General features: G+C 43.2%; 1 protein-coding gene across 1 annotated transcript in view; it reads right to left on the bottom strand.

Moving 5' to 3' along the window:
• Positions 1 to 27,602, bottom strand: part of LOC132894847 (potassium/sodium hyperpolarization-activated cyclic nucleotide-gated channel 1) — a 235,409-nt gene that overhangs the window by 182,716 nt on the left and 25,091 nt on the right. Inside the window, exon 2 of the mRNA XM_060934963.1 lies at positions 17,926 to 18,349. Within this exon, the coding sequence (XP_060790946.1) occupies positions 17,926 to 18,349 (424 nt within the window). The remainder of the gene's footprint in view (positions 1 to 17,925; positions 18,350 to 27,602) is intronic.

Raw genomic sequence — 27,602 nt, 5'->3', positions numbered from 1 at the left:
AAATTTGAGGAGCAGGAAAAGAAAAAGAAAAATGGAAGCGCTGCTGCGTCTGTCACGAATCTACGAATCCCTTCCTTCTTCATTTATTTCTTTTTCTCCATTTCACGTCACACGTTCCCTCGTTCAGCACCTACACGTACATTAACCCCTTGTAGCTCAGAGTGAGCCATGTTCATTATTTCCTCATGAGATTTTCCACAAAATGAAAGTCGTATTTCCGTTACAGAGATGACGTTCAGGCATTTCTCATCTCATCTCATTATCTGTAGCCGCTTTATCCTGTTCTACAGGGTCGCAGGCGAGCTGGATCCTATCCCAGCTGACTACGGGCGAAAGGCGGGGTTCACCCTGGACAAGTCGCCAGGTCATCACAGGGCTGACACATAGACACAGACAACCATTCACACTCACATTCACACCTACGCTCAATTTAGAGTCACCAGTTAACCTAACCTGCATGTCTTTGGACTGTGGGGGAAACCGGAGCACCCGGAGGAAACCCACGCGGACACGGGGAGAACATGCAAACTCCACACAGAAAGGCCCTCGCCGGCCACGGGGCTCGAACCCAGGACCTTCTTGCTGTGAGGCGACAGCGCTAACCGCTACACCACCATGCCGCCCACGTTCAGGCATTTAATACACGAAAGTCATAAACGTATGCACGTGTACATTTAACGAACATTCTACCACAGAAGAAAAAATGGAAAGAAAATGTACATTATGTATAATAGATATAAAAATGGAGAGCGCAGTACAGAGAGAATGTTTATTACTTTGTCGAGTTTGGATAAAAAGATTAATAATAAAAGTAATAACGTTATTTTTTAATGCTATTGAATTAGCGCTCATTCTAATACATCATCGTTTCTATATATAGCTCATTCTTGTACTTGGACAGCAGACAATGGACATACATGGATTTTTTTTAATCATCGATCGATGTGATGAAGTTTTCTGTGAAGAGATTGACAACATTTATCGCTTTGCAGTAATGCGACTGTTTCCAGCTGCAACAACGGAAGAGAACAGGAACGTAGCTGTTTCATGGATGAAATGAAACGATGTTAAGCGTAACTATAAATGGATAAAAAGCATGAAAGGACGTGCTGTACTTTAATAAATAAAAAGTTGTTGTTGTTGAGTTGCTGTGGTGTAAAAGGAATAAAACACTTCAGGAACATAATCAGTGCTGAGGCCGTAACAGTAACTCCGCTTCATCACGCGTCCCGGCGCTGATTGCTTTCCTAGAAGACAACAAGTTATTTATTTTTATATTTTAGAGTTTAAAGAAGACGTGTTTTAACTCACAGCGATGCATTAAAATAAATCAAATGAAAATAAAGTGCTGTTTGTAAAAATATTTTTCATTAAAGCGAGACGGCCTTTTGATTTCATAAAATCGGTGAAATTTAGTTCCGTCTGAAATGTGGCGATCTGTTTATTTCTGCAATATCTCACAAAATATCAGGCCATTCTGTGGCTGGGAAGTTATTTAATTTGAGGGGATTAAAGCAAATAATGTGCATGAAATCGCTCACTTGGCACAGTCAAGCAGACAGAGGAAGTCCGTGTGCGCATGCGCAGGTTTACCACCTTCTTCTTTTGGGTTTTACGGCAGCTGGCATCCACAGTGTTGCATTACTGCCATCTACAGGTTTCCCTTTGAGCGTGCACTGACAGTTCCATCATTCTGTCGCTAAACGAACAGCTGATCACACCGAGGTGCTCGCTGAGCGCCCATATTTATTAGTTTGGTCCTGCGTTTCCTTTCCTTCGTATAGAACATAACGTCTTTTCTTCTCGCTTTCTTTCCGTTACTGTAGTCGCTCTTTCACGTTTCATTCACACACTCACGTCCTCCATTTTTCTCTCCTGTTTCAAATTTGTATCCCACAATGCCTTGCGTGAACGGGGAAAGCCCACCACGTGATGCATGACGTAGTATCTTGAATGAGAATTCAGGGCCATATGGAGATAAATTCATTAATTGTTCTATTTTTAAAAAATAGAATCATAAAACTGGAAGTCTGTGATTTGAATTCAGTAGCTTTTGGTCACTAAACAAAAATAATTAGGTGTCGGTTAAATTCCTTTTATGACCTACACTTGAAAAATCTGAAAGGCGGTGTACCATTAACAACGTCATTTTTTTCAACAGGAGTCAAAAAGACAACACATCAGTCTTCCATTTTTTTTTGTCTTTTATTTCCTGTTTTCTCTTTCTCCATCTCAAATAAATCTCTCTCTCTCTCTCTCTCTCTCTCTCTGCTTTCGTCTCGTCTCATTTTGCCTCGAACCATCTCATTTTAAAATGTCCAAAAAAGCTAAAAAATATTTTGTTTCACTCGATTTCTCTAATAAACCCAAAACCTCAGTTTTTCCTTTTCTTTTATAATTTTTTTCTGATGATGTAATGATTGATATTTCCTTGTGGTGCTCTGAGGACCAATCAATCAGCTCGAACTGAATCTTGATCACGACCCAGATTACTGATCTGTTCCGATTCCCTGAAGGACGTCCAGTAACCTTTAAGACTGAAAGCCGTCTGAGACAGCGTTGACCTCACACACTCGCTGATCTGTTTACACACTTCACGGCTGTTAAACGGGACCCTGAGCACCACTCGCACGTGGCACCGTGACCCTGAGCTGGAGGTCGAGCGGCTCATGTTTCCTCCTGGCAGATCAGTTTACCTGACGCGAGACTGAGGACTGATGAATCATTCCGTCTGAGAGACTCTTAAAGCTGCAGCGCTGTCGGTGTTCCAGCCATTAAACCCCACCTGCACTGCTCATATGATGTAATCATCATTAACGCATTCACAACTTGTCGGGATTATATTTAACGGCTCGGTCGCTGTAATACGTCGTGTTCTCACGTAACCGGATTAAAAACGTGATTAATCACTGATGAGTTTGTCAGGAAGCGTTCATTTAACGTTTAGGGAAGGAGTCTCCAGTGTCAGGATTTTTATGCCTTTGCCACCGTAAGGTGCAGGAGGCATTATGTTTTCGGGTTGTCCGTCTGTCCGTGCGTGCATACGTGCGTCCATCCCGAAACCTTGTGAACGCGATATCTCAAAGGCTAATGAAAGGAATTTCACCAAACTTTCACCATTTGTGCGCTTTGGGACAAACACGAACTGATTAGATTTTGAGATCAAAAGGTCTAAGGTCAAGGTCACCGTGGGGTCAAATGTCTGTCTGAAAACCTTGTGAACGCAATATCTCCAAGGCTGATACGAGTAATTTCACCAGGTCAAGGTTACTGTGAGGTCAAATGTCCGTCCCCAAATCACAGCTTAATAAGGCGTGCGGTCTACCGGGCGGAGGCGTCCCCATCGACGCTGTTGGCGTCGAGTTCTATCTAGTTGAAGTGAATTTAATGAACATGATAAATATTCCTTCTGAGAGGAATTTTGTGTCATTTTCATAAATGTTTACACTATTCAGTGCTAACGTGTGAATAAATAAATAAATAAATAAATGAACAAACAAACAAATTTGTGCCATTGGTAATTTTGTTGTTTGTTTTGGGGTTTTTTCTTAAAGAATGTCTGAAAAATTGTAAATGTTTAAAATAGTGTATGAGTATATATAAGAATATTTTTTATTTTGATATATATTTTACTTATTCTGATATAATTAAATTAATTAATAAACAAATAAACAAACAAAGAGATGAATTAGTACCGTCCCTTTACTATTTGTCCTGTTTTTCTCTTTTTGACAGGATTTCTGAAAATGTTTATAAATGTTTATAACAGCTCATGACTCAAGAATTTTTTTTCAGGTTAAATCAGGGTTTTTGTGGGTGTGGCTTGTTTATGGGCGTGGTTTACGTAGTCACGGTGTGTGATTTACATTTGACAGCAAAACTGTACCAAAGTCACGCAGCGTAAAACCGACTTGAGCTAAATGTCACAGCGTGAACGTCTTCACCAATATGCAAATGTGAAATATGCAAATTATCCCACTGACCAATCCGATATAAATATAAATGTAAATATAATCGTTTGTCCGTATTAGCTTTAGTGTTTATGGTGTTGACTGTAGTGAAGATGAGCAGCTGTGTTGTTGTTTAGGAACCTGCCCTCACACACACACACACACACACACACACACCAGCAAGGCTCCACAGAGAGGATGGTGTGTTATGAGCTCTAATGTGCAGACAGATGTGTCTCATAGTCATGGGGATTGAAAAACAACCAACATCTCTCTCTCTCTCTCTCTCCATCTCTCTCTCTGTCCCTTTCTACCTCTCTTTATCTGTCTCTCTCTCTCTTTAACTGTCTGACTCTCCCTCTCTCACACCATCTCTCTCTCTCCCCTCTCTGTCTCTCTCACTGACCATTTTACTCATTCTTTCTCTCCTGTTTTTCATTTTTGTCTTTCTCAGATTAATGTGAAATAAAAAAAATCTCCTGAAAGACATATGGAAAAATCAGAAAAATTCCAATAAAGAATAAAAAAAACCTATTTCTCGTTTCTATGGTCAGAGCTCGTTCACAGAGACGTTTACAGCAAAACGCTGCAAAACAAAACAGATTCAGATAATCAATAATGTGCTGCAGTTCTGTGGAAGGAGAAACATGTGGAAGGAGGAACATGTGGTTATAATGTGTGGAAGGAAGAATGTGTGGAAGGAGGAGCGTGTGGCTGTAACGTGTGGAAGGAGGAACGTGTGGAAGGAGGGTCGTGTGGAAGGAGGAACGTGTGGAAGGAGGGTCGTGTGGCTGTAACGTGTGGAAGGAGGGTCGTGTGGCTGTAACGTGTGGAAGGAGGAACGTGTGGAAGGAGGGTCGTGTGGAAGGAGGAACGTGTGGAAGGAGGAACGTGTGGCTGTAACGTGTGGAAGGAGGAACGTGTGGCTGTAACATGTGGAAGGAGGGTCGTGTGGAAGGAGGAACGTGTGGCTGTAACGTGTGGAAGGAGGAACGTGTGGCTGTAACATGTGGAAGGAGGAACGTGTGGCTGTAACATTAGGAAGGAGGAACGTGTGGCTGTAACGTGTGGAAGGAGGAACGTGTGGCTGTAACGTGTGGAAGGAGGGTCGTGTGGAAGGAGGAACGTGTGGCTGTAACGTGTGGAAGGAGGAACGTGTGGCTGTAATGTGTGGAAGGAGGAACGTGTGGCTGTAACGTGTGGAAGGAGGAACGTGTGGCTGTAACGTGTGGAAGGAGCAACGTGTGGCTGTAATGTGTGGAAGGAGGAACGTGTGGAAGGAGGGTCGTGTGGCTGTAACGTGTGGAAGGAGGAACGTGTGGCTGTAACGTGTGGAAGGAGGAACGTGTGGCTGTAATGTGTGGAAGGAGGAACGTGTGGCTGTAACGTGTGGAAGGAGGAACGTGTGGCTGTAACGTGTGGAAGGAGCAACGTGTGGCTGTAATGTGTGGAAGGAGGAACGTGTGGAAGGAGGGTCGTGTGGCTGTAACGTGTGGAAGGAGGGTCGTGTGGCTGTAACGTGTGGAAGGAGGAACGTGTGGCTGTAACGTGTGGAAGGAGGAACGTGTGGCTGTAACGTGTGGAAGGAGGAACGTGTGGCTGTAACATGTGGAAGGAGGGTCGTGTGGAAGGAGGAACGTGTGGCTGTAACATGTGGAAGGAGGGTCGTGTGGCTGTAACGTGTGGAAGGAGGAACGTGTGGCTGTAACGTGTGGAAGGAGGGTCGTGTGGAAGGAGGAACGTGTGGCTGTAACGTGTGGAAGGAGGAACGTGTGGCTGTAATGTGTGGAAGGAGGAACGTGTGGCTGTAACGTGTGGAAGGAGGAACGTGTGGCTGTAACGTGTGGAAGGAGGGTCGTGTGGCTGTAACGTGTGGAAGGAGGAACGTGTGGCTGTAACGTGTGGAAGGAGGGTCGTGTGGAAGGAGGAACGTGTGGCTGTAACGTGTGGAAGGAGGAACGTGTGGCTGTAATGTGTGGAAGGAGGAACGTGTGGCTGTAACGTGTGGAAGGAGGAACGTGTGGCTGTAACGTGTGGAAGGAGCAACGTGTGGCTGTAATGTGTGGAAGGAGGAACGTGTGGAAGGAGGGTCGTGTGGCTGTAACGTGTGGAAGGAGGAACGTGTGGCTGTAATGTGTGGAAGGAGGAACGTGTGGCTGTAACGTGTGGAAGGAGGAACGTGTGGCTGTAACGTGTGGAAGGAGCAACGTGTGGCTGTAATGTGTGGAAGGAGGAACGTGTGGAAGGAGGGTCGTGTGGCTGTAACGTGTGGAAGGAGGAACGTGTGGCTGTAACGTGTGGAAGGAGGAACGTGTGGCTGTAACGTGTGGAAGGAGGGTCGTGTGGAAGGAGGAACGTGTGGCTGTAACGTGTGGAAGGAGGAACGTGTGGCTGTAATGTGTGGAAGGAGGAACGTGTGGCTGTAACGTGTGGAAGGAGGAACGTGTGGCTGTAACGTGTGGAAGGAGCAACGTGTGGCTGTAATGTGTGGAAGGAGGAACGTGTGGAAGGAGGGTCGTGTGGCTGTAACGTGTGGAAGGAGGAACGTGTGGCTGTAACGTGTGGAAGGAGGAACGTGTGGCTGTAACGTGTGGAAGGAGGAACGTGTGGCTGTAATGTGTGGAAGGAGGAACGTGTGGCTGTAACGTGTGGAAGGAGGAACGTGTGGCTGTAACGTGTGGAAGGAGCAACGTGTGGCTGTAATGTGTGGAAGGAGGAACGTGTGGAAGGAGGGTCGTGTGGCTGTAACGTGTGGAAGGAGGGTCGTGTGGCTGTAACGTGTGGAAGGAGGAACGTGTGGCTGTAACGTGTGGAAGGAGGAACGTGTGGCTGTAACGTGTGGAAGGAGGAACGTGTGGCTGTAACATGTGGAAGGAGGGTCGTGTGGAAGGAGGAACGTGTGGCTGTAACATGTGGAAGGAGGGTCGTGTGGCTGTAACGTGTGGAAGGAGGAACGTGTGGCTGTAACGTGTGGAAGGAGGGTCGTGTGGAAGGAGGAACGTGTGGCTGTAACGTGTGGAAGGAGGAACGTGTGGCTGTAATGTGTGGAAGGAGGAACGTGTGGCTGTAACGTGTGGAAGGAGGAACGTGTGGCTGTAACGTGTGGAAGGAGCAACGTGTGGCTGTAATGTGTGGAAGGAGGAACGTGTGGAAGGAGGGTCGTGTGGCTGTAACGTGTGGAAGGAGGGTCGTGTGGCTGTAACGTGTGGAAGGAGGAACGTGTGGCTGTAACGTGTGGAAGGAGGAACGTGTGGCTGTAACGTGTGGAAGGAGGAACGTGTGGCTGTAACATGTGGAAGGAGGGTCGTGTGGAAGGAGGAACGTGTGGCTGTAACGTGTGGAAGGAGGAACGTGTGGCTGTAACGTGTGGAAGGAGGGTCGTGTGGAAGGAGGAACGTGTGGCTGTAACGTGTGGAAGGAGGAACGTGTGGCTGTAACGTGTGGAAGGAGGGTCGTGTGGAAGGAGGAACGTGTGGCTGTAACGTGTGGAAGGAGGAACGTGTGGCTGTAATGTGTGGAAGGAGGAACGTGTGGCTGTAACGTGTGGAAGGAGCAACGTGTGGCTGTAATGTGTGGAAGGAGGAACGTGTGGAAGGAGGAACGTGTGGCTGTAACGTGTGGAAGGAGGAACGTGTGGCTGTAACGTGTGGAAGGAGGAACGTGTGGCTGTAACGTGTGGAAGGAGGAACGTGTGGCTGTAACGTGTGGAAGGAGGAACGTGTGGCTGTAACGTGTGGAAGGAGGAACGTGTGGCTGTAACGTGTGGAAGGAGGAACGTGTGGCTGTAACGTGTGGAAGGAGCAACGTGTGGCTGTAACGTGTGGAAGGAGCAACGTGTGGCTGTAACGTGTGGAAGGAGCAACGTGTGGCTGTAACGTGTGGAAGGAGGGTCGTGTGGAAGGAGGGTCGTGTGGAAGGAGGAACGTGTGGAAGGAGGGTCGTGTGGAAGGAGGAACGTGTGGCTGTAACGTGTGGAAGGAGGAACGTGTGGCTGTAACGTGTGGAAGGAGGAACGTGTGGCTGTAAGGTGTGGAAGGAGGAACGTGTGGCTGTAACGTGTGGAAGGAGGAACGTGTGGCTGTAACGTGTGGAAGGAGGAACGTGTGGCTGTAACGTGTGGAAGGAGGAACGTGTGGCTGTAACGTGTGGAAGGAGGAACGTGTGGCTGTAACGTGTGGAAGGAGGAACGTGTGGCTGTAACGTGTGGAAGGAGGAACGTGTGGTTGTAACGTGTGGAAGGAGCAACGTGTGGCTGTAACGTGTGGAAGGAGGAACGTGTGGCTGTAACGTGTGGAAGGAGGAACGTGTGGCTGTAACGTGTGGAAGGAGGAACGTGTGGCTGTAACGTGTGGAAGGAGTCTCCAGTGTCAGTGCTCTGACGAGGTGAAGCTGGAACTCGGTCTTCAGGACAGGGAAGTTCATGCTGCTTTGCAGTTTCTTGTTCTTTCACAAGTAAACTCATAACTGAAGGTAAATCTGTGTGGGATAAGAACTGAACCCCTTCAGGAGTCAGGAGTCTGTTACTCAGGGGGTGACGGTGACTCAGCTTCGTCACACCAACCCGTCTGCAGGAGTTTCCTCTTACAGCAGCACCGCTCGGAGTCTTTTATTCCTTCACAGCAGCCCATTTCAGATTTTACTCGTTTATCAGAACAACACAGAGATCCTGCTTCCTTTCATCCTCACGTCTTTATCAATAAAATCAGCTGCAGCGTTTAAAATCGCCTACTAGTGCAGTTTAAAGAACGGGACGTGATTCCATCAAGTGTGTCGACACGGGTGCTGTCATACCATACAACCAGAGAGAGAGAGAGAGAGAGAGAGAGAGAGATCCTCACTTCCTGTCTGTCTCTGCAGGGAAGGACTCGACTGATTTTGCAGTCTGGCAGCGGGAGGAATTTTGCCCGGAGACGTCCCTCAGGCAGAGACAACGATCCTCCAAATCCACACTGAGCGTGTTTAAGCCACATTTTGTTGAGATTGTATTTAACTCCCTCACTGCTGCGTGCAAAAAAGAATAACAATTACATTTATTACACACGACAAGAAGAAAACCAAGAATTTGCGGATTAAGAATTTTATTTTCATATTATTGTCCAAAATTCCAGTCCAGATAAAACAAAGTTGGAATGTCCGTTTTTACCCCCCCGGATTAATCAGGCTTGTTACAGGAAGTGAAATGTATAAATGATTATAAAAGTGTGTAGTACAATATTTAAAGTGTTTAAGCTGTAAAATATCACTCCCGTTCTCCAGCAGCTGCACTGACTTACTCCGGTTACGGCCTTCATCCGATTCTAAAGTCTTATATCACATATTAACCATACAATATTCCTGTTTTTTGCTCTTATTTCAAAAAAGACGATATGAGTACCTACTAAGATGTTTACATGGCTAATGAAAATGGATATTCGACTAATATTAGTGTTTATATGTAGACGTGTGTCTTCCGATTAACGTTGGTTCGGGAGAGGCTGTGTGTCGGGTTTAAACTGCCGTAAAAATCCGAATCAAGACAAATATTCTGAATCCGTGTATGTGGACGTGTCCACAGGACGCTCCGAAAACCGGAATAATATAGTATATAGTAATAATATAGTAATCTCATCTCATCTCATTATCTCTAGCCGCTTTATCCTTCTACAGGGTCGCAGGCAAGCTGGAGCCTATCCCAGCTGACTACGGGCGAAAGGCGGGGTTCACCCTGGACAAGTCGCCAGGTCATCACAGGGCTGACGCATAGACACAGACAACCATTCACACTCACATTCACACCTACGGTCAATTTAGAGTCACCAGTTAACCTAACCTGCATGTCTTTGGACTGTGGGGGAAACCGGAGCACCCGGAGGAAACCCACGCGGACACGGGGAGAACATGCAAACTCCACACAGAAAGGCCCTCGCCGGCCCCGGGGCTCGAACCCAGGACCTTCTTGCTGTGAGGCGACAGCGCTAACCACTACACCACCGTGCCGCCCCTAATATAGTAATATAGAATAAAATAGTATCTCACATCTTAATCAGAAAATGATAAAGTCAGAATAAGGCCAAATTTGGAATATGCTGTTTACAGACCCGGATCAAATTCCGAATCTTGTCATATTCGGAATAATATTGGAATATTAGTGTGTGTGTAAACTCACCCCTTTTTATCTATCTTGCTGAACTTCTCCTCAACTTCACACTACTTACTTACCCATAATCCTCCACTACAGCACCTGAACTGAATCCGAATGCGCGTATGTGGACGGAGCTACAAATAGTGCCGATCACTGATTGGTCAAACAGAACAGATGTTTTGATGGCCGTTTCTGACTGGAATCACTCGTCTCAAATGTCTTTTCTGGTAGATTTAAAAGGCAATATTACAGTTTCAAACAGTTGTGTATGTTTATGATTTATTTATTTACCCAAAAGTAATGTTTTCTGAACATTTTATTGCATAATCTTACAATCTTACAGCTCTATCAGCAAAAACGGCTTCCTGAAACCCCACACTGCTATATATATCATCGAAATGTCACATCAGCATTACACCTGAGCTCCGAGCAGCTTTAACCCTGAGCCATAAAACACACACACACACACACACACACACACACACACACACACACACACACAGAGTTTCTGCTGCTATGGTTTGATCACACAGTAAATCCAGAGAAGAGTTTTATTTATGGTTTTGCAGTGTGTGTGTGTGTGTGTGTGTGTGTGTGTGTGTGTACAGGATTGAAAATAAGCCACATTGCCAAGTCTTTCAGAGCTGCCAGACCCTGGCAACAGCAAAACACACACAGCCTGGGAATACATGGTACATGTAACTTCCTGACCTGGGAATATGCAAACACACACACACACACACGTCTGCATAGGCCACATAAACACCCATGCTTTTCTAATGCTCTAACACACACTCACATCCGTTTCTTTCTATCCTGGGAATATAGACACACACACACACAGTCTCTTGGCTCTTTGACAATCAAAACATCTCTCTCATTGCTGAGCGGACATGTCGAGAGGGAGTATATGGAAGTGTTCACAATACTGAAGTGTTCGGAATATTAAAGTGTTTGGAACATTAAAGCATTTGGAATACCAAAGTGTTTGGAATATTAAAATGATTGGAATATTAAAGTGTTAGGAATACTGAAGTGTTGGGAAAATTGAATTGTTTGGAATACTGAAGCATTTGGAACATTAAAGTGTTCGGAATACCAAAGTGTTTGGAACATTGAAGTGTTCAGAATACTGAAGTGTTCGGAATATTGAAGTGTTCAGAACATTAAAACATTTAGAATACCAAAGTGTTCAGAATATTAAAGTGTTCGGAATACCGAACTGTCCAGAATATTAAAGTGTTTGGAACATTAAAGTGTTTGGAATACCAAAGTGTTCGGAATATTAAAGTGATTGGAATACTGAAGTGTTCGGAACACTGAAGTGTTGGGAACATTAAAATGTTTGGAATACTAAAGTGCTTGGAATACTGAAGTGTTCCAAACATTGAAGCATTTAGAATACCGAACTGTTCGGAATATTAAAGTGTTCAGAACATTAAAGCATTTAGAATACCAAAGTGTTCAGAATATTAAAGTGTTCGGAATACCAAACTGTCCAGAATATTAAAGTGTTTGGAACATTAAAGTGTTTGGAATACCAAAGTGTTCGGAATATTAAAGTGATTGGAATACTGAAGTGTTCGGAATAATGAAGTGTTCGGAACACTGAAGCATTTGGAACATTAAAATGTTTGGAATACTCAAGTGCTTGGAATACTGAAGTGTTCCAAACATTGAAGCATTTAGAATACCGAACTGTTCGGAATATTAAAGTGTTTGGAACATTAAAGTGTTTAGAATACCAAAGTGTTTGGAATATTAAAGTGTTTGGAATACTGAACTGTTTGGAACATTAAAGTGTTTGGAACATTAAAGTGTTCGGAATACCAAAGTGTTCGGAATGTTAAAGTGTTTGGAATACCGCACTCTATTAAATAGAAGCCAAGCCAAAAAGCCTTTATTTGTTACACACACACACTCAAGCACAGACTTAAGCACACAGTGAAATTCCTCCTCTGCATTTAACCCATCTGAAGCAGTGAACACACACATGCACACACAAGTGAGCAATGAGCACACACACACACACACACACACACACACACACACACACACACACACACACACAGAGCAGTGGGCAGCGATGCTACAGCGCCCGGGGAGCAGTTGGGGGTTAGGGGCCTCGCTCAAGGGCACCTCAGCCCAACCTCAGACAGAAGGGTTTTACATAACCATTTTAAAGAGCACAACATAGTATTATTATGATATCCAATAAATATTAAAACTAAATTTTGCTTAATGCTGTCCCAATTACATTATACTAAAATGTACGGAATACTGAAGTGTACGGAATATGCTAAATAGAATGGTTATACATAGAAAACACATGGTGTTATTGTTATTATTAGTAGTATTTTATGGAAGCGTACTGCTGCCACGCCAGAAAAATAAAAACGTATCAGTGTCATGTTATAATGTGTAAGGTAAGCAGAGGTAAGCACTGTACGGAATGCTGAGGTGTACGGAATACTGAACTGTAAGGAAAACCTGCTGACGCTTCCTGCAAGCTTGTGTTTGGAATTCTGACACCACGTAACGATTTACCTTTAGATTAGTTTCATCATAAAGCTTTCCTTTAAAGCGGCTGTGAAACACCAGACGCTTAGATGGATTCCCATTCTAAAATTCCTGAAACAGGATTAAAAAGAAGTGTAGCTCCGTCTTGTCCTCGTGTAGAATGTGACATCATGAGGTTGGCTGGCTTGGAAATGGTTCATTAGTTCACATGAGCTAAATAGTGACAGCACTGACAATCGCCGACTCAGTGGGAAATAAGGAAAGCCAAACTAAAAAGTGATGCAACTCTGGAATGCTCCTGGATACAGCGAAGAACTTTATCGAGTCAATAACCGACGAAGGATTGTCCACTTTCTTAGCGTGAGTTAGCACTGAACATCTCATCTCATTATGTCTAGCCGCTTTATCCTGTTCTACAGGGTCGCAGGTGAGCTGGATCCTATCCCAGCTGACTACGGGTGAAAGGCGGGGTACACCCTGGACAAGTCGCCAGGTCATCACAGGGCTGACACATAGACACAGACAACCATTCACACTCACATTCACACCTACGCTCAATTTAGAGTCACCAGTTAACCTAACCTGCATGTCTTTGGACTGTGGGGGAAACCGGAGCACCCGGAGGAAACCCACGCGGACACGGGGAGAACATGCAAACTCCACACAGAAAGGCCCTCGCCGGCCCCGGGGCTCGAACCCGGACCTTCTTGCTGTGAGGCGACAGCGCTAACCTCTACACCACCGTGCCACCACACTGAACATAAATATTCGAATTTAACAAGTAATCATTTTATATTATCATTTCTGCACAAAATCATCACAATTAAATGTAATTTTCACCGCTGAGGTGAGTTTTTAAGGAGTTGAATAATACAGTGGTGTGAAACAGTGATATTTTGAGACTGGTCATAAAAGTAGAGCGTAGATTCAGGTGAAGATGCTGCGTCACTCTTTTTACACACCCACAGTGCCCTCCTGTCTGTCTTTACATCGGTGCTCTGACCCGGATTAGCTGAAAGAGAGAGAGACAGACAGACAGACAGACAGACAGACAGAGAGAGACAGAGAGAGAGACAGATAGAGAGGGAGAGAGACAGACAGAGAGGGACAGAGACAGACAGAGAGAGAGACAGAGAGCGACAGAGAGAGAGAGACAGAGAGAGAGATCCTTGTTTCAATTAAGGCCAGTCACAAAGTGCTGACTCCACCGCTCTGTGTTTGGGACGCTGCCACAGAGACACAACCTGAACGATCAGAGGCTGGAGGCCAAACCTACTTTAGAGACACTAAGCCACTTCACACACACTTCTCACACTTCTCATTTCACTGTGTTTACGATCCAACCGTTTCTGATAAGAGATCTGAAGCTGCAAGCAACCAATTAGAAGAAAATGTGCAGGACTCTCGAGCCTCAGTGTTTGGGTTTTATATTATTTTAATCAGCACACAGGATATTAAACTAAACATGGAACAAAAAAAAGGATGTTTTTTTATCAGGCCAAATCAAAGCTGATCAGCACAAAATAATTAGGTTTTTAATATATATATATATATATATATATATATATATATACACACACACACACACACACACACACACACACACACACACTACTGTATATACAGTTATGGGAATAACGGCATTAGAAATAAACGGCGTTACTTTTTTTTAGTAACGAGTAATCTAACTAATTACTTTTTACATCGTTATAACGCCGTTCCCGTTACTTACAATAAAATACTATGCGTTACTTTATTAAAGCTGTTCTCATCTGGCACGCTGCTCGTTCAGCCTTTCTTTACTCTGCTTTCGTGTGGGGCGGGGAGACACGAGACAACGGCACAGTAAGCCAATCAGAGTAGATTTGGACAACATATGTAGGTAGGCCACGCCTACTGCACTACTGCGCGCTCTTTCAATCGGAAGACCCAGCGATGGCGAGCGGTCAGCCCAGCACTGCGCTTTCACACTGGAAATACAGACAGGACTTTTCTTACTTGAAATAAAAGGCAAGAGTGTTTACGTGCAATGCACATTATGTCGAGGAACAAAGCGTTTGTCCTCGTCAGTGGCCAGTAATTAGTAACATAATTTTAATAACTACAAAAATATATTACATTTGATAGATGTCTTATCTCACATTGTCCCACAAAAATATTAATATAGTGTAGATAACGTTACTAATTGGTTCTGTTAAGTGTCCATTTCAGTCATTAAACACATTTAACATTCACTTTTATTATGATTACACTAATTGAATTTGATTTTTTTTGAGGGGGAACAAAATGTAACGGAATAATTACTTTCCCTGGTAATTAGTTACTTTTATGACAAAGTAACTCCGTTACTAACTCAGTTACTTTTTGGGAAAAGTAACTAGTAACTATAACTAATTACTTTTTGAAAGTAACGTGCCCAACACTGTTATATCAAAAAAAGAAAAACGTGGAATTGGTAATAAATGAACTAAAAAAAAAATTAAATAAAATTAAATAAATTTAATTATTAATGTACACACTTTTTTTAATTTTCTGATTTATTTTGATTTTTCTTTTTTACTGTCTATTCTTTTCCTTTTTCCATTTATGCTTTACTGTAGAACTTAAATCAAAAATTAGTAACAAAAGAAATGAGGAAAGTAAAAAATAAAATCAAGAAGTGAACTGAAGTATAACAAATGGAAATCATAATGTGAAAAGAAAATGGATATTTAAAAAAAGTTTAATGTGTGGATGAATTTAATGATTATCAAATTAATTTCTGATTTAGATCATTAACTGCTTTTTCAACTGATATTTTTATTTATTTATTTATCTTGTAATTGTTTGAATAATTTATTGTTCCTTTTTTCAGCTCAGGGTTAAAAGGGAATAAAAATCACGTATTTGTACAGATCCCGCTGCGTGCAGCCCGCTGCGTCTGAACAGCACCGAATCAGCTGTGTGTTCGAGCGTGAAGCTTTCCCTCTCCGTCCTCATCGCTCACCTCCTGAGACGAGGTGAACGTGGGCAAGGTTGAGTTTTGCACCAACACACTTGCGTTATGCTCAGAATATTAATCTCTCAGTGCTTGTAGTTTTTATTAATCTCACTGTCGTTTCGCTGAAGGATTTCTTTTCTCCTGCTAATCCTTTATACAGATTCAGGTGTCTGAGGCAACGTATGGGGTTTGGACATGTTAGCAATCTGTCCTGAAAGGAATGCTCTAAAGATCACCGCAACAAATCTTCCAGAAATTTGACAAACTTCGTCAAATTAATTTAAAGGACCCATGGCATGGTGGTTTGTTGATGCTTTAAACGGGCTCGTGGAGGTTTCCGGATGTTCTATCCGCAGCCTTTCTCGAAATGAACCCTCGGCACGTAGATATAGCCTCCTGGGAGAAAGCCCCATTTCAGCGCTTTTCCCAGTGCGTCGTTTTGTTAATGAAAAGCAGGAGGCGGGGAAGGGTAGAGGGTGGGGGCGGGTCTTATCATTAATATTCATGACATGTAAACGTGTTACCTCTGATTGGCTAACAGCACTGTGACGCTACCTCCAGTGGGTCAGAACAAGCGGATGTGGGTGTCTTACTATGGCGAGAGAGAAGGAACAAACCGCAAAGGGAAAAATACCGCGCGCTGACGTCATTAAGGTGCGACGCGAGGAAATAAAATAAATTCAACAAATGTTTGGGTTTTTACTGAACAAACAAACAAATAAAATGAACGAGTGACTTAAAAAAAGAATGTGGGTGTCTTTGTAAAAACTGTTTTGATTGGCTATTATAACAGAGCATGCTGCATGCTTTTTGGTTTTGTAGCGCAGAGTACCTGGCTAACTGCAGGAAGCGGTTAGCTGCACAGCTAATGTAGCCATTGCAAGGCTAACGTGGCACCGATTTTAAAACACGGCAAAACGACTTAACAGTTATACACTTACTTGTTCAGTGTTTGTGGCTGATGCGGCAGGGATGCTTGGTACGGACCCAGGCTTCAGTGACAGTTGATGTGCAAAACCTGCCCTGTACTGTCCCAAGTTGTGGAAACATTCCTCAGGAAAATGCTTCCGACAAACATACACCGTCTTAGGTAGACTCGATGGCGTATTATTGGAGTAAATAAAATGAAGCCACTGCGTCTTCATGGGCTCTCCCGTCGGCAGTAAAAACAGACTCTTTTCTGTGTTGTCACATCCATGTACAGCGCAACTTCCATGTTTCGCTCGCTTAGGTGATGCCATGTTGTTGTGTCCTCCCTCTATGGTCTCCTCACTACAAGTGGGCGGGGCAATCCATACAGTGGGTGGGAATCCAGAGGGGGGGCGTGGGGATCATCTCCCTTGCTGACGTAGTAAAGGGAAGAGCCTATCAACGCGCCGTTTTGACGCGTCATTCTCAAATGTTGGGCATAGTCTGGTTTACACATTATGAAATTTCTAGCCACTGGGGTGACTTAAGAAGGTCAGAGGAACTCATTTTAACGTTAAAAAACCTCAGAAAGTGAAAATTTCATGCCATGGGACCTTTAAAAATGCTTAAATAAGTAAGAAACAAAAGTTCTCATCCCAAAGTTGATTATTTAGCTAGCCAAGGTAAAGTCTGACTAGCTGACTAGCATGCAGACAAATCAACTTTTGGGAATGTATTAAGTTACATATTTAAGCTATAAAAATTTTGCTAGCCAACAACCTACCGTTAGCTAAACTATAAATATTTGCTAATCATTTTGTACAACGTCGCATGATGGTCGTTCTAAAATGCTTACTCAAAAAACGCAAGCAAACCAAAAAACAATTCAACTCTTCTGGAAATGTACTTCGCTAGTAAGCTAACATTAACCAAACACTAGTCATGTGTGTATTTTCTTCAAAAACCTTAATCAGTGGACAAAATTGGAACTTTTGCTCACCAAGAATTTAACAGCAGCTAAACACTATTGTAGACACTTGGATATCTTCAAAAAACGCTCCAAAAAGATCCAAAATTATTCGATGGCGAATCCAAACACGCCGACTAGCTCTATTTTCCGAAAAAGCAACTCCTTTGCTAGGAGTGTTACCGACATATATGCTACGTACAGTATGTGTGCGTGTTCTTGTGCGTAAAGTTTACTTTATCTTTGTTTTGTAGAAATCAAAAACAAACCATGAATTTAGCCTTGAATTCAGTTAGCGTAATATGAAGCAGAAGCTTCAATTTGGACATGAATTTCAAACTGCTAATCGTGTAAATTCTTCTCCGCAGTTAATCAACCTTACACATGTTCTACACGTGACGTCACCTGCTGGTGTTTGCGAACTGCTTTCCTGATAAAGAGCTCTGATTTGACGGATGCACACGGCGTTCTGTCTTACCTCCTCCCACTGGTGGATGTATCTGATGAGGCGTGAGAGGCGGAGCAGACGCAGCAGGCTGAGGATCTTGGTGAAGCGGACAATGCGCAGCGCCCGCGCCGTCTTGTACACCTCCGAATCGAAGCCCTTCTCCACGATCAGAAAGATATAATCCACGGGAATGGAGGAGAGAAAATCCACCACGAACCAGCTCTTCAGATAGTTCATCTTAATCACCTTGGGGTCCAGGATGATCTCCGAGCTCTCCTCGTTGACGATTCCCGTGCGGAAGTTCATGACCAGGTCCACCAGGAAGATGGTGTCCGAGGCCACGTTGAACACCAGCCAGGTGGTCGTGGTCTGTTCGGAAAAGAACGTTATTCCGACAGGAATGATGATTAGGTTCCCCATCATCATGATGAGCATGATCAAGTCCCAGTAGAACCTGCCAGGGGATGGAAATAGCAGCTGGTCAGAGATTCGGTTCACACACACACAAATACACACGCTCGCCAAGCATGCTAATCACGAATTCCGAGCTCTTTAATGAAGAGAAACTTGGTACAGGGAGGTTAATGAGGGTATGCAAATGTTCTCAGCTTTTTTACACACTTCATGTTTGAATTTTCTTCACGCTAAACATGCAGCAGCTGCTAGAGGGCTTGAGAAATACACAAGCTGAGAAAGATATGAATGTTCCCAGGATTAGCATCGAATGTCAGGCTCTAGACTTACGCATATTCATGCTTTGAACTGATCTTACCCTGCGTTCACACTAGAAAGCAACACAACATACAATTTATGTTACTTGTAGTTTGTCAACTGTGGGCGTGGCCTGTCCAGCATTTTTTTTTTTTTATAGCTAACTGTACTGCCTAACTAGACTAACTGTAACTAGCTAAATGCACTACAAACTGTCTTAAAATATCTGATATTTTCTCTTTATTACTGATTTCACAAATCTTACGATAGTTTCGGATTAGCTAATTCTCACACTTAGCCTATTTGCACCATGTATAGTTGTCATTATATTGTCAAATTACTCACTAGCTGGGTTTCCATGAACCTGCTTAAAGCGAGACGACTTTTCGATTTCATAAAATTGGTAAAATTTAGTTCCGTCTGAAATGTACTTATTGGGATATCTGTTTATTTCTGTAATATCTCACAAAATATCAGGCCATTCTGTGGCTGGGAAGTTATTTAATTTGAGGGGATTAAAGCAAATAATGTGCATGAAATCACTCGCTTGGCGCAGTCAAGCAGACAGAGGAAGTCCGTGTGCGCATGCGCAGGTTTACCTTCTTCTTCTTCTTTTGGGTTTTACGGCAGCTGGCATCCACAGTGTTGCATTACTGCCATCTACAGGTTTCCCTTTGAGCGTGCACTGACAGTTCCATCATTCTGTCGCTAAACGAACAGCTGATCACACCGAGGTGCTCGCTGAGCGCCAATATTTATTAGTTTGGTCCTGCGTTTCCTTTCCTTTGTATACAATCCCGATTCCAAAAAAGTTGGGACAAAGTACAAATTGTAAATAAAAACGGAATACAATAATTTACAAATCTCAAAAACTGATATTGTATTCTCAATAGAACATACACAACATATCAAATGTCGAAAGTGAGACATTTTGAAATTTCATGCCAAATATTGGCTCATTTGAAATTTCATGACAGCAACACATCTCAAAAAAGTTGGGACAGGGGCAATAAGAGGCTGGAAAAGTTAAAGGTACAAAAAAGGAACAGCTGGAGGACCAAATTGCAACTCATTAGGTCAATTGGCAATAGGTCATTAACATGACTGGGTATAAAAAGAGCATCTTGGAGTGGCAGCGACTCTCAGAAGTAAAGATGGGAAGAGGATCACCAATCCCCCTAATTCTGCACCGACAAATAGTGGAGCAATATCAGAAAGGAGTTCGACAGTGTAAAATTGCAAAGAGTTTGAACATATCATCATCTACAGTGCATAATATCATCAAAAGATTCAGAGAATCTGGAATAATCTCTGTGCGTAAGGGTCAAGGCCGGAAAACCATACTGGGTGCCCGTGATCTTCGGGCCCTTAGACGTCACTGCATCACATACAGGCATGCTTCTGTATTGGAAATCACAAAATGGGCTCAGGAATATTTCCAGAGAACATTATCTGTGAACACAATTCACCGTGCCATCCGCCGTTGCCAGCTAAAACTCTGTAGTTCAAAGAAGCAGCCGTATCTAAACATGATCCAGAAGCGCAGACGTCTTCTCTGGGCCAAGGCTCATTTAAAATGGACTGTGGCAAAGTGGAAAACTGTTCTGTGGTCAGACGAATCAAAATTTGAAGTTCTTTATGGAAATCAGGGACGCCGTGTCATTCGGACTAAAGAGGAGAAGGACGACCCGAGTTGTTATCAGCGCTCAGTTCAGAAGCCTGCATCTCTGATGGTATGGGGTTGCATTAGTGCGTGTGGCATGGGCAGCTTACACATCTGGAAGGACACCATCAATGCTGAAAGGTATATCCAGGTTCTAGAGCAACATATGCTCCCATCCAGACGACGTCTCTTTCACGGAAGACCTTGCATTTTCCAACATGACAATGCCAAACCACATACTGCATCAATTACAGCATCATGGCTGCGTAGAAGAAGGGTCCGGGTACTGAACTGGCCAGCCTGCAGTCCAGATCTTTCACCCATAGAAAACATTTGGTGCATCATAAAACGGAAGATACGACAAAAAAGACCTAAGACAGTTGAGCAACTAGAATCCTACATTAGACAAGAATGGGTTAACATTCCTATCCCTAAACTTGAGCAACTTGTCTCCTCAGTCCCCAGACGTTTACAGACTGTTGTAAAGAGAAAAGGGGATGTCTCACAGTGGGAAACATGGCCTTGTCCCAACTTTTTTGAGATGTGGTGTTGTCATGAAATTTAAAAATCACCTCATTTTTCTCTTTAAATGATACATTTTCTCAGTTTAAACATTTGATATGTCATCTATGTTCTGTTCTGAATAAAATATGGAATTTTGAAACTTCCACATCATTGCATTCCGTTTTTATTTACAATTTGTACTTTGTCCCAATTTTTTAAAATCGGGGTTGTATAACATAACGTCTTTTCTTCTCGCTTTCTTTCCGTTATTGTAGTCACTCTTTCACGTTTCATTCGCACACTCACGTCCTCCATTTTTCTCTCCTGTTTCAAATTTGTATCCCACAATGCCTTGCATGAACGGGGAAAACCCACCATGTGATGCATGACGTAGTATCTTGTATTGGGTCATGGTGAAGCAGGAAAAAATAGTGGAGAATTTAGGACCACGTGGCCTTAAAGTCATTAATTGTTCTATTTTTTTTTATTAATAAAATTGGAAGTCTGTGATTCGAATTCAGTAGCTTTCGGTCCACAAAACAAAAATAATTGGGCATCGGGAAAATTATTTTTATGACCTACACTTGAAAAATCTGAAAGGCAGTCTACCTTTAATGTGGAAGTTGAATTTGCGAACTAAAAATAAATCAGTAATGGAAAGATGTGAATTTTGAAAAAACTCTCAAATATCACAAAAACATTTATATGCTAACCTGAGATAGTTTTTTCAGACGATCCAGCAAAGCAATACTTCGAAAAAATGAAATGGAAACATGTTTCGCATTCAATTAAACACAGCCACGGCTACTGAGGTGGATGCAATCGTAATCCCAGGTCAAATATCCGATCTCAGAGATCTGAATGACTATCACGAGAGGACCAAAAAACCCGGCTTTAATCTCATAACATCACTCAGTGGAAACAGAGCGCATTCACAGTTTGTTTTTATCGCTTCCATTTTGCGCAGCGATGAAACGGCTCCTGTCGGGTAAAGGTAAGCGGAGGCGACTGCAAAAGCAGGATTTCTTTTATTCAAGTAAACCACAAACAAAACAAGCAAAGAGACGCATGGACATGAACTGACATAAAATGCTACGAGGGAGAATAACAGCAGCAGCTTGACAACGAAACAAACAGAAACTGGAATTTAGGAACAATGAGAAATGGGTGAGAGTGATCAGGGACGTGACGTGCTGGGACTTGTGGGTAATGTAGCTCCTGGGAGCCATGTTTGCTGAAAGTGCATTCTGGGAAGCGTGGTCTGGAAGTGTAGCTCAGCGTCACTTTCAGCGCTTAGCTTGATACTCTCGAAATTCTCAACGCAAATTAGCATTAGAATGAACTAGCGGAAATTCACTCGCGGAAATTAGCATTATCATAGCGGTAATGATAAAGTGAATTCCGAGGTTTTGGAATTAAACATTATAGATAATAAATTAAAGGGATTTGACATACATCAGCCAGTATTCCTTCATACATTATTTATGATATTACTGAAAATTTCTTTGGAAAACAACTCGGGATCACTGCTGTTTTACAAACCAAACATGCTCTTAAAGGTCCCATGGCATGAAATTTTCACTTTCTGAGGTTTTTTAACGTTAAAATGAGTTCCTCTGACCTTCTGAAGTCACCCCAGTGGCTAGAAATTTCATAATGTGTAAACCAAACTATGCCCAACATTTGTCAACATTTGAGAATGGCGCGTCAAAACGGCGCGTTGATAGGCTCTTCCCTTTACTATGTCAGCAAGGGAGATGATCCCCACGCCCCCCCCTCTGGATTCCCACCCACTGTATGGATTGCCCCGCCCAGCTCAAAAGTTGCCACCAAACATGGAAGTTGCACTGTACATGGATGTGACAACACAGAAAGGAGTCTGTTTTTACTGCCGACGGGAGAGCCCCTGAAGACGCAGTGGCTTCATTTTATTTACTCCAATAATACGCCGTCGAGTCTACCTAAGACGGTGTATGTTTGTCGGAAGCATTTTCCTGAGGAATGTTTCCACAACTTGGGACAGTACAGGGCAGGTTTTGCACATCAACTGTCACTGAAGCCTGGGTCCGTACCAAGCATCCCTGCCGCATCAGCAACAAACACCGAACAAGTAAGTGTAGAACTGTTAAGTCGTTTTGCCGTGTTTTAAAATCGGTGCCACGTTAGCCTTGCAATGGCTACATTAGCTGTGCAGCTAACCGCTTCCTGCAGTTAGCCAGGTACTCTGCGCTACAAAACCAAAAAGCATGCAGCATGCTCTGTTATAATAGCCAATCAAAACAGTTTTTACAAAGACACTCACATTCTTTTTTTTAAGTCACTCGTTCATTTTATTTGTTTGTTTGTTCAGTAAAAACCCAAACATTTGTTGAATTTATTTTATTTCCTCGCGTCGCACCTTAATGACGTCAGCGCGCGGTATTTTTCCCTTCGCGGTTTGTTCCTTCTCTCTCGCCATAGTAAGACGCCCACATCCGCTTGTTCTGACCCACTGGAGGTAGCGTCACAGTGCTGTTAGCCAATCAGAGGTAACACGTTTACATGTCATGAATATTAATGATAAGACCCGCCCCCACCCTCTACCCTTCCCCGCCTCCTGCTTCTCATTAGCAAAACGACGCACTGGGAAAAGCGCTGAAATGGGGCTTTCTCCCAGGAGGCTATATCTACGTGCCGAGGGTTCATTTCAAGAAAGGCTGCGGATATAACATCCGGAAACCTCCACGAGCCCGTTTAAACCATCAACAAACCACCATGCCATGGGTCCTTTAAAGATAGCTAGCTAGCTTGGTCATGTAGCTAGCTAATAATAACAATAAAAAGAATAAAGTGTCCACGAAATTAAAATTAATGGACACAAAGAATCCAGCAGACACTTAAACATGACCTAAACTGTGTTTTGTAGAGATCCTTATCTTAATTTTACAGTTTATCATTTCTAGGAAAATAGTGAAAAAATTTTGCTGAGTCATCCTGCCCGCGTCCGATTTGCATCCCGTCAAATGCTCTCTAGAATGCATTACGTCCTGCAGCGAGCAGCTAGTTAGCGTCGAACGTGAGTCATTCATGTAGTTTTGTTCACATATATACAGCATACAGCATAATGTTTGTTCACGTAAACCAAAAGCGTATTAGTCGTACACCTCAGTAAGGAACAGAACAGGCTACTTTTCTGAGTCGAGCACTTCCTGTGAGTGGCAGTTCTATAAAAAATAAAAAAAATAAAAATAATAATAATAAAAAAACACCTCATCTCTCTCCATCTCTCACTCTCTCTCTCTCTCTCTCTGAATCCTGACAGCCAGATCCGAGCCATCAATCAAAACACAAAATGTCCGACAGCCTCCATTTTCACCCGCTGCTCTTTTATTAACCTTTGGTTGCACCTGGGACGAGCCGGGCAGCTCAGAGCCCTGCGTCAACAGCAGCATCCGGAAAATTCCACTCGATGTTAGTGTCAGACGAGTCGTGCTGCACTTCCCTCGGAAGGATTTAGTAATAATTCAAGGGTTACTATGGATATACTGTCTGAGAAGAGACAAATATAAAACCGTAATCTTGGGACAGTAATCGTGGACGCTTCAGAGGCAGCTCACCAAGCTACATCGATCGATAGCTATCTACAGCAATGCATTTTAAAAAGTTGGTCGTCCAAAGAAATTTCAGAAACACTTTACTCAAACAGGACTTATTTTAGCCCTTGATTAATTTTATAATGCAATACTAGAGGACTTTATGTAAGCGTGTTACAAGAAGGACCTGGATAGCTAGCTAGTTCTCAAAAGTCCAATCAGAACTGTCATGGCCGCCATGTTCGTCTTTTACAGACGTGTGTCTGACACATAGCTCTCAGTGACGAGAGATCTGAACTGAACTATGGATGCTCCATATAAATGTAGTTAAACACACGTAATTGTTGATATGGTGAAGTTTTCTAGAAGGAGATATTTATGTAACCTCTACAGGCGCTTTCGGGTAGAACCAAACAGTTCTACCTCTTGAGGAGCTCCATGGAGAACCACATATCATCAAGGGCTTTTTTTGCCGTTTGCATTCGCACTACCAGTAGGAACGCTGAAGTGATGTAAGCCAGCTTGTTAGCGTGACGTTAGCATGAAATGCTAGTGAAGTTTTTATATCTTGCTTTGACAATTTAAAAAACTCACTCTTTAGTTCCTTCATCGTGTGTACACTCAATAAAGCCTGAAGTTCACCGTCAGTCCATTTGTCTGTGGTTTTTTTTTTTTTCATTTTTTACCGCTAATGTTAAGAGCTGTTGTTTATACGGCTAAGGCACGGTGGTGTAGTGGTTAGCGCTGTCGCCTCACAGCAAGAAGGTCCGGGTTCGAGCCCCGGGGCCGGCGAGGGCCTTTCTGTGCGGAGTTTGCATGTTCTCCCCGTGTCCGCGTGGGTTTCCTCCGGGTGCTCCGGTTTCCCCCACAGTCCAAAGACATGCAGGTTAGGTTAACTGGTGACTCTAAATTGAGCGTAGGTGTGAATGTGAGTGTGAATGGTTGTCTGTGTCTATGTGTCAGCCCTGTGATGACCTGGCGACTTGTCCAGGGTGTACCCCGCCTTTCGCCCGTAGTCAGCTGGGATAGGCTCCAGCTTGCCTGCGACCCTGTAGAACAGGATAAAGCGGCTATAAATAATGAGATGAGATGGTTGCCGGCGCCGCATTGGCTCGTGTTGGACCAATCACCGTACACTACATCACTCATGGTTCCTCTTGTGCTGGGAGAGAACCGACCCTGAAGTAGGAGCTAAAAAGTCCCTCAAAACAGCATTCTAAGCAGGCTTGTAGTACTCAAGTCCGACTCGTGCCCTAATTTTAAGGACTCGTGGCTTGACTCGGACTTGAACACTGATGACTCGGACTTGGATTCGGACTCGTGCATTAACTGCATTTGAACTCGTAAACTGGAGACGAGGACTCTGAGTTTTTCTTTATTTTTTGTAACATGCCATCATAATTTGGCATAAGATATTTATATATACAGTGGTGCTTGAAAGTTTGTGAACCCTTTAGAATTTTCTATATTTCTGCATAAATATGACCTAAAACATCATCAGATTTTCACACAAGTCCTAAAAGTAGATAAAGAGAACCCAGTTAAACAAATGAGACAAAAATATTATACTTGGTCATTTATTTATTTATTGAGGAAAATGAGCCAATATTACATATCTGTGAGTGGCAAAAGTATGTGACCCTTTGCTTTCAGTATCTGGTGTGACCCCCTTGTGCAGCAATAACTGCAACTAAACGTTTGCGGTAACTGTTGATCAGTCCTGCACACCGGCTTGGAGGAATTTTAGCCCGTTCCTCCGTACAGAACAGCTTCAACTCTGGGATGTTGGTGGGTTTCCTCACATGAACTGCTCACTTCAGGTCCTTCCACAACATTTCCATTGGATTAAGGTCAGAACTTTGACTTGGCCATTCCAAAACATTCACTTTATTCTTCTTTAACAATTCTTTGGTAGAACGACTTGTGTGCTTAGGGTCGTTGTCTTGCTGCATGACCCACCTTCTCTTCAGATTCAGTTCATGGACAGATGTCCTGACATTTTCCTTTAGAATTCGCTGGTATAATTCAGAATTCATTGTTCCATCAATGATGGCAAGCCGTCCTGGCCCAGATGCAGCAAAACAGGCCCAAACCATGATACTACCACCACCATGTTTCACAGATGGGATAAGGTTCTTATGCTGGAATGCAGTGCTTTCCTTTCTCCAAACATAACGCTTCTCATTTAAACCAAAAAGTTCTATTTTGGTCTCATCCGTCCACAAAACATTCTTCCAATAGCCTTCTGGCTTGTCCACATGATCTTTAGCAAACTGCAGATGAGCAGCAATGTTCTTTTTGGAGAGCAGTGGCTTCCTCCTCGCAACCCTGCCATGCACACCATTGTTGTTCAGTGTTCTCCTGATGGTGGACTCATGACCATTAACATTAGCCAACGTGAGAGAGGCCTTCAGTTGCTTAGAAGTTACCCTGGGGTCCTTTGTGACCTCGCCGACTATCACACGCCTTGCTCTTGGAGTGATCTTTGTTGGTCGACCACTCCTGGGGAGGGTAACAATGGTCTTGATTTTCCTCCATTTGTACACAATCTGTCTGACTGTGGATTGGTGGAGTCCAAACTCTTTAGAGATGGTTTTGTAACCTTTTCCAGCCTGATGACCATCAGCAACGCTTTTTCTGAGGTCCTCAGAAATCCTTTGTTCATGCCATGATACACTTCCACAAGCATGTGTTGTGAAGATCAGACTTTGATAGATCCCTGTTCTTTAAATAAAACAGGATGCCCACTCACACCTGATTGTCATCCCATTGATTGAAAACACCTGACTCTAATTTCACCTTCAAATTAACTGCTAATCCTTGAGGTTCACATACTTTTGCCACTCACAGATATGTAATATTGGATCATTTTCCTCAATAAATAAATGACCAAGTATAATATTTTTGTCTCATTTGTTTAACTGGGTTCTCTTTATCTACTTTTAGGACTTGTGTGAAAATCTGATGATGTTTTAGGTCATATTTATGCAGAAATATAGAAAATTCGAAAGGGTTCACAAACTTTCAAGCACCACTGTATATCTACATTAATTTTTATACTAATTTTGTACAAGAGAAGCACATTCACCTGTTCATACATCGTGTTCAGGAACAAACTAACGTTCACGGCGCTAAAATGCCTGGAGAGACGTCGCTAGGATTGTCCGCTTTGCTTCTACAGACTTCTCGTGCAGTGGGAAAAAATGCACTGCTATGTGTTCCATATGTAGAAGAACTATCGAGGAGACGACGGGGAC

Source organism: Neoarius graeffei, chromosome 12 (assembly GCF_027579695.1).
Source record: "Neoarius graeffei isolate fNeoGra1 chromosome 12, fNeoGra1.pri, whole genome shotgun sequence".
NCBI lineage: Eukaryota > Metazoa > Chordata > Actinopteri > Siluriformes > Ariidae > Neoarius > Neoarius graeffei.
Note: the sequence above shows the minus strand (reverse complement) of the source record. Positions and strands in the feature narration are given on the sequence as shown.